The sequence below is a fragment of the Pararge aegeria genome, chromosome 22 (genome assembly GCF_905163445.1).
Source record: "Pararge aegeria chromosome 22, ilParAegt1.1, whole genome shotgun sequence".
NCBI classification, from domain to species: domain Eukaryota; kingdom Metazoa; phylum Arthropoda; class Insecta; order Lepidoptera; family Nymphalidae; genus Pararge; species Pararge aegeria.
The window spans coordinates 7,192,456-7,207,198 of NC_053201.1; the positions used below are offsets into that span (position 1 = coordinate 7,192,456).

A 14,743-nucleotide genomic window follows, 5' to 3' on the forward strand; every position below is an offset into this window, starting at 1 on the left:
CTCCGCTTATGTTTATTTTAAAGCACACTTCTATTGAGGGTGCCGTGGCCCCGTGTCATTTGTGACAATACAGGTAGGTTGAGGTTCTAATAAAATAACATATTAGTAAGAGAGAAGACATCTATCTAATCAAAATCAAAACTAGTGAAGAGAGAAAACGATAACAAGACATCAAGACAAAAGAAGTATCGATAGCTTTGAATACTAATTTAATTAAGCTCGAAAGGCTGCAAGCATGTCTTCCTATACAGCACTTCAGATGTCGTTAAACCTTTAACCAGGCGCTATCTACTAATATTGTTTAATATGCTTGCTTGTAGCTTAACGAGTAAGCATCAGTAAGTTTGTAAAAACTAATTTGCAAGCCACATTCAAATGTTTTCGTCGAGACTATTTTTGTAGAGCACCGTGAAGATCTTGTAATACACCTGAAGCGGGCTAGAATCTAAAGAAAAATTGGTGTGACCGCGATGTTTCATAGCCCCGGTCGAATTGCACAAGTAGCGCCTTTGTTTACGTGGCATTGTCCAGCCAGACCATCGGCCATACCCGTACGTGCGTACTTGAATATATTTAAATTTGGAGATGCGACCAGGATGAGGCAAGCGTACAAGCGCACTATAAATGCCGTTTGTGCCCAACAGGGGGTACAGTTCACAGCTTCTAGCACCCCTGTGCACATCACATCATACCAAACAAAAACAAAATGGTCTTCAAGGTACGGAATTCAAATGGATTTTCGGTGAAGTGTTTACTTAAAGTGCAGTGAAAAGTGTCAAAAAAGTGCATCAATTTTGCGAACTAAATGTTTTATTTTAGTTTAAAATTCGGAACAATTTAATAAATGCGTTATTAGTGCAGCGGAAAGTTAACTGTGTTACACATACCTTCTAATTAATATCTAAATAGATGGGATTTCAGGGAACACGCTGACGTCTTTTTTTGTTCTAGTTGGTGGTCTTCTCTTGCCTGGTGGCTATGGCGTATGGGAGCGCAGCGTACGCAGCGGCACCTGTTGCCTACACCGCACCAGTCGCAGCAAGGCTTGAAGAGTTCGATCCCCTGCCACAATACCGATTCGGATACAACGTAGCGGACTCTCTTACCGGTGACTACAAGAGTCAGTCGGAGCAGCGCGATGGAGACTTTGTGCAGGGACAGTATTCCCTTGTCGAGCCTGACGGTACTCGTCGCGTTGTGGACTACGCTGCTGACCCTGTCAATGGTTTCAATGCTGTTGTCCGCAAAGAACCCCTTGTGGCTGCCGCTCCTGCTGTAGTCGCTGAACCCGCAGTCGTGCCTGCTCGTATTACTGCTGCCCCTGTAGTTGCCCAGCCCGCTCCAGTTGTGGCAGCGCGCTACGCTGTCGCACCCACTGCCCGTTATGCTGTAGCCCCAGTTGCCGCCCCAGTGGCTAGATACGCTGCTGCTCCTTACGCTCAGTACGTCTCTGCCCCAGCTGCCCCACTTGTAAGCGCTCAGTACGCTGCCGCTCCTTACGCTCAGTACGTCTCCGCTGCTGGTGCGCCCATAGTAAGCGCCCGTTATGCCGCTTCTCCAGTTGTAGCTGCACGTTACGCCAGCCCCTACGCAGCTTATACCGCGCCTGTTGCCACAGCATACAGCACTCAGGTGTCGTCTTACACTGCCGCTGCACCGTTCGCTGCATACACAGCAGCAGCCCCAGTAGCCGCTGCATACACAGCGGCAGCCCCAGTGGCCGCTGCATACACAGCGGCAGCTCCAGTGGCTGCTGCTTACACGGCAGTCGCACCCGTAGCCGCTGCGTATACCGCGGCTGCACCTGTGGCCTACACTGCCGCTGCTCCCGCCCGATACGCAGTGCCAGCGGCATACGCCGCCCCCGTAGCAGCAGCGCCCGCCCGCCTTGCCGCCGCCGCTCCGGCGAAACTAGTCGAAACTGCCGCTGCCGGATACCGTTACCCTTAAAGAAGACCTTCAGCTTGACGGCTCATTTTAACAAAGACTTGTATATAGCTAAATAAAATTCTTATTTTGTTTACTTTTGGATTTTTATTGCCTTACTAATATTAATAATGCGAAAGTGTGTTTGTTTGTGTGGATTTTTCACATAGATTTAGTTGAAAGGACGGAGAGTAACATAAGCATTTTATCCCAGGAACACCAAAGGTTTTGCATAAAAATAAACGTAATAAACGCTCCGCGTTTAGCCAAGCCAATGCTTTTTATTTGCATCAAACATTTAGTATAACGGACTGGCGTACTAATCGGCGCGCGGCGTATTATAACTCAGGTCTCATAAAAAACAAAAATACACTATTCCGCATAATACTTTACTAGCTGACTTGAGTTGGAGGAGCTGAGCTGAGTTGCACAACTTCGTTGCACCAAATGGGTTATTACCGGAAAACACAAATGAGATGACATTTTCTCAAAATGAATCCTAGCTAGATCGATTTGTCGCCCCCGAAACCACCTGTATACTAAATTTCATGAAAATCGTTGAAGCCGATTCCGAGATTACAATTATATATGTACAAGAATTGCTCGTTTAAAGATATAAGATTTGGAACCAACAAATTTATATTATTACTTTAAACAAGTTCCTTTACACTGTACAGTTTAAAGCTTTCTTGAAAGAGGAAAACATATTATATTGAAAACGTTGTAAAAAAACACATACATATTTACTAAAGAAATTATTATATGAACTTATTATTGTAATAATAATAAGTTCAAATAATAATCTGTAATAATAATGAATGATTTATTTTTATTTTATTTTTAGGGAGATTGAGTTGGTATTTTGATTATTATTTGGTGTTTGAGAAAAATACTCAATACAATAGTCAATAATCTCTATAGGTACTAAACGTGGTTGACGAGCCTAAAGGAAGAGCCTTTTTCACAATATTTTCCGTAGCAAAAGATTCCACTACCACTATTTTAAGACCTGTTAATTTAGTTTAGTTTAGTTTAGAGATTTAGGTTCGGCATAATACGTATTATCTATTTGAATATCCTTTATCGCTTGGTAAAGAGATATAATGGTTATAGCCACCTTGCAGCTCTAAATAAGGGTTTTCTTTGTATTTGACTTGTATAATCACATCGTTCGTAAGCAGTAAGATCGTCTCTATGTGACCTGTAGAGCATCTTTCTTATCTGGTTTAGGAAAACTTGGCACGGTGCCAATTTAGTTGTAAGTAGCCTAGAATGAACGTCATTAAGATTTCGTTGAACACATTTTGTAATTTGTTGTCTGTGACTATGTCTCTAAACTAAATTGAAATGTCTAAAATTAGTAATTTTTACGATGATTTCCATGGAATTAGACTTTTTTGATTTTTTTGGCCTTTATTCCGCGGAAGCGTTTCCGTGGCCAGACGATTGGTAGGAACACCAATTGGTGGGGCTTTAGTCGATACGAGTCCGACATAATCACAATTTATTATTTCTGAATTTTCTCTGGTGTGGTCTGGTGGGAGGGTTTAGCCGTGGCTAGTTACCTTAACGACACAGCCATGCCGCCAAGTGATTTAGTGTTCCGGTGCGATGTCGCGCAGAAACCCATTAGGGGGATCACTACCATACTTCCTAACAGGTTAGCCCGCTACCATTTAAGACTTCATTATCACTTACCATCAGGTGAGATTGCAGGCATGGGCTTACCTGTAGTTAAATCAAAATAAAAAAAATACCTCGTAATTTTGAACACAATTTCACAAAAGGCTTTCATGGAGCTGAACACATACGACACAGATTGATACATGCAAGGAACACGTCCACTAGCGGAGTATTGCTCTGTTTAAAGGCGATGGTTTTCCTCTTACCAGCAGGTGAACCATCTTCTTGAACCACCAATTATTAACATAAGAAAAAAAGGTATTCATCAATCAATCAAACAATTTTTATTTTGCTTGATTATGGTACATGCAACATATCCTGCCAAGATTGGCGTGCAAAAATTATTCGTTAATGATTATATCAATATTCTATATTAAATAACAAGTAACATTTAAATAAATTAATTAAAAGTAAAAACACATAAAAAAAAGGAAATGAAAATATCAGATTAAATAAAACGTTTATACTTAATAAATAAAATGAATGTCTATAATTATAATAATTTTCCATCCAAAAGTTTATCAAATAAAACTGATTTGAAACAGGGAAGATCAATTTTGATGCTTTAAGTATTTGAAAGTATACTTTATCGCTGGCAATAATTGACACGATTATCACTAACTGTCATAAAAGAGAATGATTTTGAGCATGCTCTAATGCTACTTGGTGGAATTTTTCGATACAATAAGAATTAAACATAATTGACTACTCTTACTCGTTAATTCGCTTAAAACTCCCTAGAAAAGACATATGTCCAGCACTTCGGACGTCTATCGGTTGATATGATAAATAAACAAATAAAATAAATAAATAAATATACTACGACAATACACACATCGCCATCTAGCCCCAAAGTAAGCGTAGCTTGTGTTATGAGTACTAATATGACAGATGATTTTTTATTTTTTTTTATGAATAACATACCTAAATATAAATAGGAACACCCAGACACTGAGAAACATTCCTAATTATACCACAAACATTTGCCAGTTGTGGGAATCGATCCCAGGGACTTGGACACAGAAAGCAGGGTCGTTGCCCACTGCGCCAATTGGCCGTCGGTGCGATGATGATGAATTTATAATTTCTCCAATCTTTATACTCCACAGCAGATCTTCGGCAATGTACTCTCTAAGCACGTTTAGCTCCGACACTGAAGCACCCATAACCCCGTCTCTAATTATGTCCTCTGCAGTTTGGTTGCCTGGCAGGCATCGCTTTTTAGCGATAAGGCCGCCGATTGTACAATTAAAGTTTAATGTGTCGTTTTATGTCGTTTTTGTATGTCTTTCTTGGTGTGCAACAAAGTAAACTTTCTTCTTTCTTTCATCCTTAGGAAATTTTGACATTTGATAATTGTTAAGTGAAATATTGGAATATTATTACATGCAACAGTTAAAGTACCTACGTGGGTAAACTCTGCTAAATTCGTTGGTTATTACATGCATGTGGGTGAACTCTGCAAATTTCCTAAGTTCGTGCCGGAATTGAGATATGACCTGTAGTTGAATATTCTACCATACTAACGCAATACAAGGATAGTATTGTTATAGTAGAGTCGCTTAAATAGTCGCTATTTAACTAATAACTCCTCCTTAGCGAAATTAATATTTAATCTAATCCAAAAACTTCAGATAACGATTGAATTGGTTAGTGATTTCCTTTTCCTTATCTTCCCTGTCGATAATATCCATACTAATATTATAAATACGAAAGTGTATTTGATTGTTTGTCCTTACATTAATTAAGCCCTAATGAACTTTATTTTTGGCAAGTTGAAAGCACGTGGAATAAGGTAAGCTAATTATTATCCCACAATATACATCGATATACGTCTCTCACAGGAGAGATGGTGCTCATTAGAACAGCGTCTGTTCTCTAAAACCATCAGCGAGTTGGTGGGCTTTAACGGCTGTTACCACAATTAAGTGATATTTTTTTTTTAATCTTTATAAACGAGCGCTTGACTGCAATCACACCTGGTGGTACGACGATGCAGCCTAAGGTGGAGCGCGCTTGCCTAGAAGATGCCTAATCACTCTTGATTTGAAGGTACTCATTTTGTAGGTACTGGGGAAAATGGAAGCTGGAAGGGCATTCCAGATCCTAGCGGTGCGGATCAGAAATGAAGATGCGAAGCGCTTCGTACGCGTCCGCGGGACTAATAACAGGGACCGACGGCTTAACGTGCTCTGTGACTCACAGGGGTTGACACTGGCTAACTATGCTCTGTGGCTGAAAATTATTTTATAGAACATAGACTACACCTTATATAATTTTTGCCCCGACCCGGGATTCGAACCTAGGACCTCTTGATCTGTAGTTGAACATGCTATCCTGTAGACCAACGGGGCAGTTAATGGTCTTAAGGCGACATTGAAAACAATTTCAAAACATTTTCATGAATCAGCTGTTAACATTGCCGATATTCTAGTCGGCGCGTGCTCTATATGAAGAAAGCATTTTATAAATCGTAACAGTGCGTCGCGTCGCAGGTGTAACTTTCTTCAATGAGCCACCCAGTATTGTGCTCACGTCCCGAGTTACGTATTGATGTACACTGGTATAAAATGTGGGGCTGCCCGAGGGAAGGCACAGTTCAACCTCGGCCACTGCGCATCCTCATCTAAGCAACCAACCATGAACAACAAGGTGAGATTTCGATCATTTCATAAAAAATATAAAACCGATGCTTTTATTTTTATTTCCTTAAAAAGGTTTCCTTTTTTAAAAATCTAAAATTATGTGTTATATAATTATTATTATTTTAAAAAATAACAATGCTTCATTAAAAAGGTAATTTCCGCTTTATCATAAAAAGCAAACACATTAATAAGGTTGCATTTTAAATTATGAATTACATTGCATTAGCATTTTCGTAAATCAGTTTTAATTTTTTTGGCTTTATATAGTCTTTTTCCCCTTCAACAATTCATAATGTCAATGGGCCCTAAAGATATCCCTTGGGTCATGCTTAAAGCCTTATATTTTATCAGAATATACTAGATCAAGTTTAAAAAGTTTGAGTGTTCGTGTCCTTTAATTACAAAAGAGTACGAGTTAAAATTTCTTAATCCAAATAAACATTCAACTGTATCGAACATTAAACAATCAGGACAGTTGTCGTTATTAAAGCGGCCTAGACCTAGGCTGGCTCACAGGCGTTGCCATTTATCGTTCTGCACACGGTCATCAAATCTACCACGACGCACGACCGATTGACCAATACTCTGTCACTGGATGATTTGCGACATAGCCACAACTAACGTTCCTCATAACGTATGTGATAATGCTAGATAGCGTATTAACAAAAACTTGAATGGGCTAAACAGTTTGTTTAATACGTAATCGGTTTTATACCCGAACACTTAATCGTTTTTCAGAACGGTTTGTCGTTAGGGTGTCGAGTGTTGACTGCGTCTGATACCAGGCAGGATCTGCCCTTTTTTAAGTAACTTTATACGTATAATTCGACGGCGTTAGTTGTATTATGTCTCCAAATGTTATAACTATAATGTAGAGACAGTAACAAATATGTTTGCTTTTGCTCTGCCCACACTATCTGTTTGGCAGACAAAACAAGGCTTTGTAAAGGAGCTTTTTTAGATTAGTGCTTAAATTATGTAACTCTAATGAGCACTTAAATAATATATTTAGAAATTATGGGATACATTGATCAAAAGATTACTTTACTAGAAGTTAATTGCACATAAGTAACGTCTGCATATTAAGTAATTATGTTGGAAAAGAGCAACTGCTGAGTTTAATGCCGGCTCCTTCTCGGTAGAATATGCCTTTCTTATAATGTAGTCCACTAAATAATTCCTTTTTTTAATAAACTCACCACGCAATTCAAGCATTAATGCACTAATTTTTGGCTTACTTCCTTAAAAACTAATCTATTATTATGCTGGACGTATAAAGTTACGAAAACCGACCCTTTCTTTGAGTTGGACCATGTCGCAAGTGAGCGCATGTATTCAGTACGGCAAACAACCCGCGCATATCAATGCGTTGGTGTGAGCACGACGCGGCGTCCTGATTGTGTAATTGATCGTTTGATAGCTTATTTCTTTGACTATTAGCTGATACCAAAAAAAAAGGTACACATTTTGTGAATTATATATCTAAATAAAATGAAATGTGAGCTACCACTCTCTTCTATGATTGCAGACTGATTAGCAGGGCAAAGTATATATGAAATGTTATCAATGACTTTTGTGCATCGTCAAATTGGACATCTTTTGTTTCAGATTGTAGTATTCATCTGCGTAGTAGGTATTGCCTACGGTAGTGTCCTAGCCCCAGTCCCATTAGCTGCACGCGTAACTGATGTTCTACCTCAATACTCCTACGGCTATGATGTCCAAGACTCCCTAACTGGCGACTACAAGGGTCACCAAGAACAAAGAAACGGCGACCTAGTGACCGGCTCGTACTCAGTTGTAGACCCTGATGGTACGAGGAGGATTGTTGACTATACTGCTGATCCGTTGAATGGGTTCAACGCGGTGGTCCGTCGTGAACCGCTAGTCGTCGCTGCTGCTAAAGTGATTGCCCCAGCGCCAATTGTAGCTCCGGCTCCGCCACCTGTTTACGCAAGAGCACCCTTCTTCGCTCCAGGGCCCGCACCACTTCTAGCCCCAAGACAACCCTACTACTTTTAGATGAATTAATACAATTTTGTTGTGTTGCTGTATATACCTACCTATTAATTGATTAAGTACTTTTTTTATAATTGTTATTTATATTATTAAATGAATTGAAATTTACTGTTGTTAACATTAGTTTATGTATAGTTTATGTAATCTACGTTATTAGATTAGTTCAGAGAGGCAGTCAACGCACCAATTTGTAGTGCTATTCACACGGCTATTTATCACAGACACTTATTCACAAATTTGAGGGAACAATGCGGGAAGAGATCAGTTGACAGATATTTACAGTTTATGCACAAATGTCACTCAACCCTTTTCCACTAATCGATAACCCGAGGCCTCACGAAATAGCGATGTGCCTATATCACGACAGAGATCAAAGGCCTATAACGGGAGGGTTTGGTCATAATCACACCCCACAAAACGACTGTCAGCCATTTTGTGGTAGCAGTATATTTACAATTTACAAAAGACGATGCATTTTTTCTAAACGATATATATTTTTTTAATCTTTTTTTTTTATTTATTTTCTAGTCTAGTTTATGCATTAGCATGAAGTTATTTTTATGCTCATTATCTTTTATAAACCTGCAGTATGTTTTTAGCCAGTTATCTTAATCCTATGGTAGCTACTTTGTGAAAAGATCGTCTTTTGTACTCTTTTTCATCACAAAAAATTTAAGAAATTAAAGGAGAGTTTGATATTTTCTTAAAAACCAAAATTAAAACAAAATATCGAGTATAATTACCTTATTGTGAACTCAACTATAGTTTAGAATTATAAAATGTACTGCAACTTTTACTATGTGGAATAATAAGTAAGTGTCCTTAAAAATAAGCACAACGATGACCGCATTCCGGTAACATCGTGACCTTGCCTTTGTTAGCTACTTCAATTGAAAGCGAAAGTCAAAATGTCTCCGAAGCAGCGGTAGTTCAATTACCGGACCAGCCCAGTGTGACGTCACGAAGCTCCGATGGTACATATGAAACGAGACCGCTGATTCGAATCCCCTGCACCAAGTTGCTTATTTTAACAATATGAGTTTTTAATTTAGTAATTAGTAACTTTTCGTGACAGAGCTCATCCGTGGAAACACTAGAGCCATGAAGAAGTTTTTCACATTAAATTCTTCGAATCAGAACTGTTTTTATTTCAAATAAAAACTTGTAAACTTCAATGTGGTGTGGTCGTTTGACCCCAATATCTATCCACTATTAGTTTATTCACGTCGCACTGCAAAGGCCTACTTCAATTCATGGTGGCTAGATTTAACGAATATAAACACATTATTATTAGTAATAAATTATTACCGAGACGAAGGCTTAACGTGTACTTCGGGGCAAGGAAGTGGACAACGCAAAAACAATGCTAAAGAGTTAAAGACTTATATTTATTATCTTCTAATTAATTCTTCTTTATCATAAGGCTGCCGGCACAGTCAATATTATTAACAATATGCAGAATATTGCCAATAATATTGATGTGTGTGCGGGCAGCTTATTAGATGTAAGGAAAATATGCTTCGCGTAAAAAAATAAAGTTATTTATTAAATTACAAACAATATAAAGCAAAAAAAAAATGTTGTAATGTAAAATTTTAGTAACCTATAAGTCGAATATCTGAAAACCCAATGTACCTGATTTTGGAGGAGGTGGTAATGCTCGTTCTGGGCCTGGTATTACAGATAGCCCTCGCTGGCACCGTCGTTTACGTTCCGCAGGTGATGATCCAGCTTCAGGTTTACGTGGTAGAACTGAGAAACGTCTGCCAGGTGGCACGGTAGACATTCTCTTAAACAATACTTGGGTTTCAACGCCCTGAACTTCGTCCATTACACCTAAAATTTGCTTCTCACGCTGTACAATTGCTTTCCTCTCATCAGCAGTAACGGTTTCGGCTGCCATTTCTGCACATTTCGCTAGGAATGCTTGCACGCGTTCGGGATCCTGCAACTTCTTAGAAAATTCATACGCTTCCTCAACTTGGATTCGCACTTCATTCGAATTACCTTGCTGCATATCACCGCTCATTAACACAAAACAACCATTAAGCCACCAGGTGACGCTACTTGCCTCTTGAGCTTCTTTTTGGCACCGTTTCGCATAGAATTTAGCGAGTGCATAATTCTTTTGAGAACACAATAAACGTGCTAGTTCGTACATTAACCAGCACTTCATAAGCGAATTTTCACACATTTCTAGAGTAGCAATAACCTTTGCAGTAGCTTGTTTTATATCAATAAATTTATAGGGATAACTGGCCATGACTGAATCAAATGAGGTTGGTCTACCAACTGGTAATCCCATAAGAAAAGCGATACGACGTCTATTCCCCCGTTCACTGAGGGTATACGACAAGCGATGTTGGGATAAATAACCTTCTCCTACAGCACGGTACAATCGATCAGTGTAAACCTCTTTATCAGGTAGTGTACGTCGAGTTTTGATATCTAAGAACATTTGCATGCGCTCTGCTTGTGCAATCAAATCCATAACACGATTTTCACGCATGCTCTTTTCTATTTGTTTCAAAAGTCTTTCAGCTGTTCTAGCTCCTATTTCTCGTTCTTTTACCAATATAGCCTCTTTATATTTGTCTTGATGTTTTGATTCTGCCTTTTCAGCTAATTGTGTTGTGTAATACGGACGTTGCGCTCGTAACATTTCTTGTCTCTCGGTTAGTGACCGTAAAGCTTCTTTAACGAGCGCTTTTAACTTCACACTTCCCGCTGAATTTGCAGATTTCAGACGTTCATCTGAAGTTAGATGCTGGAGGAAAAATTTATCATACGCCATTGGTCCTAAATACTTCATAGCTAGTACACGAGCTAGGGTTAAATGTTTTCGTGCTTCCATTTGAGTAAGTTTTCGCTTTCGTTCCGGCTTTGGAATGCGAGAAACGTGTAATTGTTTCTGTGGTTCATCCTCATCTACGCGACCTGCCTTTGCCTCCATGTGTTTAATTAGCGGTAAGAAATCTAACATAACGCTACCTGCGTTAACACCTATGCAGTCTTGAATTGTTTCAACGCCCTGATTAATTCCTTCCATGAAATAAGGTGGCTGTCTTCGATATCTTGCACCTCTATAATTCATCACAACCGAGCGTTCAAAGTCTGACATAGTGTACAACGCCCGAGCTTGCATATTCCGGGCGTTCATGTTGCCAGGCTCCAATTTGAGTGCAAGCTCTGCGTCTGAATATGCTTGAACAGGTTGCACCGAATCAGCACATACCTGACTTCGGCCAGTAAGCAGGCGGACGTCGTCAGGAACATTGTTATAGGCTTCATCGTAAGCTGCCTTAGCTTTTTCGAACTGTTCGAGGCGTCTCAAATGCGCACCTCTCTCTCGATAAACTGTTAAAGCACCATAAAGTTGTTTTTCCTCCATTGTGCAGTATATAATGTGTAAATTATGGTATATACCAAAACAACATGTACAGATCAATAATTTTTTGATTTTGTTTGACAAATAAATATTTTAATCAAGTTTTTTTTCTGTTTTACTCTTTGTTCAATCAAAGAGGATTATACAAACGGCAGATAGCAAAACGCAACGGTCACTGACTTATATGCTACGTTTAATACATATTTTATTTCTTTAATTTTTAAGAAGGAGTTATGCTATCAGTGCATGTACTCTAAGAGGTTATTTGAACTACCTTTGATATTTTAGAGTCAAATTATTATGTTCCGGAATATGGACTGACTGACCGAGGATACTTTTAATCGTGAAAAAATTAATAGATATTCCTGAAATATGGTAGATCTTTGAATAATACACTGAATTTTATATAACTAAAATTCAATAAAGACAAAAGGGAATTTATTGATTTAAATCCTACTTTCAAACTACAACTTACAAATTTATAACCTAAGTAGAAAAGAGTTACATACAAGGCTTCTTGAGTAGAGCGCAGCCATAGGCAAAACAAGGCTAGCTAGACTGTTGTTTTTTTTGAGATAATAAAAGAAGAAACGCAATTGACATAAATAAAAATGTTTATTGGTCATGTAAATATGAATCAGTATATCCTATTCGATGTAAATCAATTTATACAGCTACCACTGGTGCTACGGGGCCCGCTGTGAATCTAGCGTACGGACTGACGTATGGGGCAGAGTACGCTGCATATCTCGCCACGGGGGCGGTATAAGCAACGGGAGCACTGTACGCTGCCACTTTCGCAACAGGTGCTGTGTAAGATGCATAAGCTAGCGGTGAGGTGTACGCAGCGGTGTATTTTGCGAATGGCGCTGCCACAACAGGTGCAGCAGCGACTGGTGTGGCGGCGATACGTGCAGGTACAACTGCTGGCTCAGCAACCACAGCTGGAGCAGCAGCAACTAAAGGTTCTTTCCGCACAACCGCATTGAATCCGTTGACTGAATCAGCGGAATAATCGACAGTGCGGCGAGTGCCATCGGGGTCCACGAGCGAGTAGGAACCTTGGACTAGGTCCCCATTACGTTGCTCCTGTTGACTCTTGTAATCTCCTGTCAGTGCATCAGCTACGTTGTATCCGAATCGGTATTGAGGGAGAGGGTCGAATTCTTCAAGCCTAGCTGCGACTGGTGCTGCCAGAACCGGAGCGGCTACGGCCACGGGTGCGCCAGCTTGGGCCAAAGCCGCGAAGCATGAGAAGATGACAATCTGTTAACAAACAATGAGCTTGCTATAATCACGAGTGAATGTCAAAAAATATCTAGGTCATACAGAGGTCTGACCAAATAGTTCAGACAATGCAATTGTCTGGAAGTTGCGGAGGGAGGAAGATACCAAAATTGGACTCAGTAGTTTGGGTCCTATGTTGTTGAAGCTTTTGTTTGAAGCGCGATAGTCAATTATAATATTAATTACTGGAGTAAATATTTTTAAGTATTCTTAGTAAACGTTTACTTGACATCCCTAGCCTATTTGAAATATCGCGACGATGTCGATACCCTGGGATCAAAGGCATCGGACTACTGTATCTCTTCTTTATACTGTGCTACAATTCTAAAGATAATTTCCTTAAAGGTCGCGTTAATGTTCTCGTTTGTCGTACTTGAAACAGTGACACGGTTTTACGAGGGCAAGACTAGAGCAGTTGCGTAAAGTGTGCACGGAGAAATTACTAACAAGTTGAGGATGCTTGTCAAGGACAGCACCGCGCTGCCTCCTGAATCTTAATAAGGCATTGTGATCGCGTGAGTAACCACTGAAAGAAATGTATAATACGTTGACGGAAGTCGGTAAAGTTGGAATTTATATGGGATTTTGTTAAGCGCTATTTGATAGGTTTAACAAATTTTCATGTGTTTCATTCAGATGTTTTTTTTAGAACGAACAGCAAATGAGTGTGTTATACTCAAGCCTCCACAAACAATGTTCTGTAGATAACGATAATGCCACCTTTTGAAACAGATTTCTTTATTTATGTTCCTGGTTCTCTATATATTCCTACAGAAATATTAAGATTATGTAGTCGTGGTAAAAAAGAGTAAAAATAATAAATCTAAATTATTATTATGTTAAAAATATTCTAATCATTAAAATTAATTACAATTTATCTTAAAATGTAATTTTTTGAAGGTAGATATTTTAGATAATTATAAATGTTATGGTCATGAAAATAGTAAAAACATTTTTTTTTTTTAATTATTAATAAGAAAATGAACTATAAGGTCTTGCATTACCTTAAAAACCATTGTTGTTTGGATGAGTTGATGAAGCCAAGTATGACTATGCTCCTGAAGAGTTTGCCGTGGTATATATAGTGAAGCTGGTTGTGACACCGAACCAAGTTCGCACTTAGTATTGTGTCTGCGCATCACTATGGATGTGCTCGCAATTGAAAATGAGCTGCAGTTTGTCAATGACGGAAAATCTGTTGTTCTTGACTTTCCGCCAAATATTAAGAAATTTCATAAAAGTCGAGTTTTAAAAACTGGGTTAAACTTGTAATATTATCCGTTGAGCATTGTTGCAATGCTGTGTTTCGGTCTGAAGGGTGTGGTTTCCGGTGTAATTACAGGCACGCCTCAAATTGGATGACACAGGGCGGCATTTTACAGGACGAGCTCTTTGCTGCCCTGTTAAGTGTTACTCTGTTTAAAGGCGATAGTTTTACACTTAAGATCTGGTGCTTTATCTGCTTGCTCCGTCAATTATTACTATAAAAAAATTAAAACAAAACAAGGAGAAGAGTCTTCGGATTGTTTACGAGTGCCTGTTTGAGAGCGACAAATTGAAAAAACGATTCGTCTTCTTCCTCATCAGCTAACAAAGAATAGAGTCCCTATGTTGTGCCTTAACTTTAACGACATATTTGAGCTAGCTTGTCAAACGGATCCTTGTGTAAAGCAAGGGAGAGCTAGAGCTAGAGTTTATACAGGCATTGTTGTTGTTTTTTTAATTTAGCTTTTGTATAGAACAAACCTCAATGAGCGAATGGCTCTTGACCTTTGCCTCGGTTATGGTAAATGCT

General features: G+C 39.1%; 4 protein-coding genes across 4 annotated transcripts; 2 read left to right on the plus strand and 2 right to left on the minus strand.

Annotated features, from left to right (window-relative positions):
- Positions 1-706: 706 nt before the first annotated feature.
- On the plus strand, positions 707-1,950 carry LOC120633673 (cuticle protein 19.8-like). The gene is made up of 2 exons (XM_039903981.1): positions 707-718; positions 952-1,950. The coding sequence occupies exons 1-2, from the start codon at positions 707-709 to the stop codon at positions 1,948-1,950; spliced, it is 1,011 nt and encodes a 336-aa protein (XP_039759915.1).
- Positions 1,951-6,249: 4,299 nt separating this feature from the next.
- On the plus strand, positions 6,250-8,276 carry LOC120633676 (larval cuticle protein A2B-like). The gene is made up of 2 exons (XM_039903986.1): positions 6,250-6,261; positions 7,863-8,276. The coding sequence occupies exons 1-2, from the start codon at positions 6,250-6,252 to the stop codon at positions 8,274-8,276; spliced, it is 426 nt and encodes a 141-aa protein (XP_039759920.1).
- A 1,600-nt stretch (positions 8,277-9,876) lies between these two features.
- On the minus strand, positions 9,877-11,710 carry LOC120633672 (outer dynein arm-docking complex subunit 4-like). Its single transcript, XM_039903980.1, has one exon. The coding sequence runs from the start codon at positions 11,662-11,664 to the stop codon at positions 9,877-9,879; it is 1,788 nt and encodes a 595-aa protein (XP_039759914.1). The 5' UTR covers positions 11,665-11,710.
- Positions 11,711-12,327: 617 nt separating this feature from the next.
- On the minus strand, positions 12,328-13,964 carry LOC120633966 (larval cuticle protein A2B-like). Its single transcript, XM_039904401.1, has 2 exons — positions 13,953-13,964; positions 12,328-12,927 (listed from the first exon to the last, which is right to left on the minus strand). Exons 1-2 carry the CDS (start codon positions 13,962-13,964, stop codon positions 12,328-12,330), a joined length of 612 nt encoding a protein of 203 aa, XP_039760335.1.
- Positions 13,965-14,743: the final 779 nt, after the last annotated feature.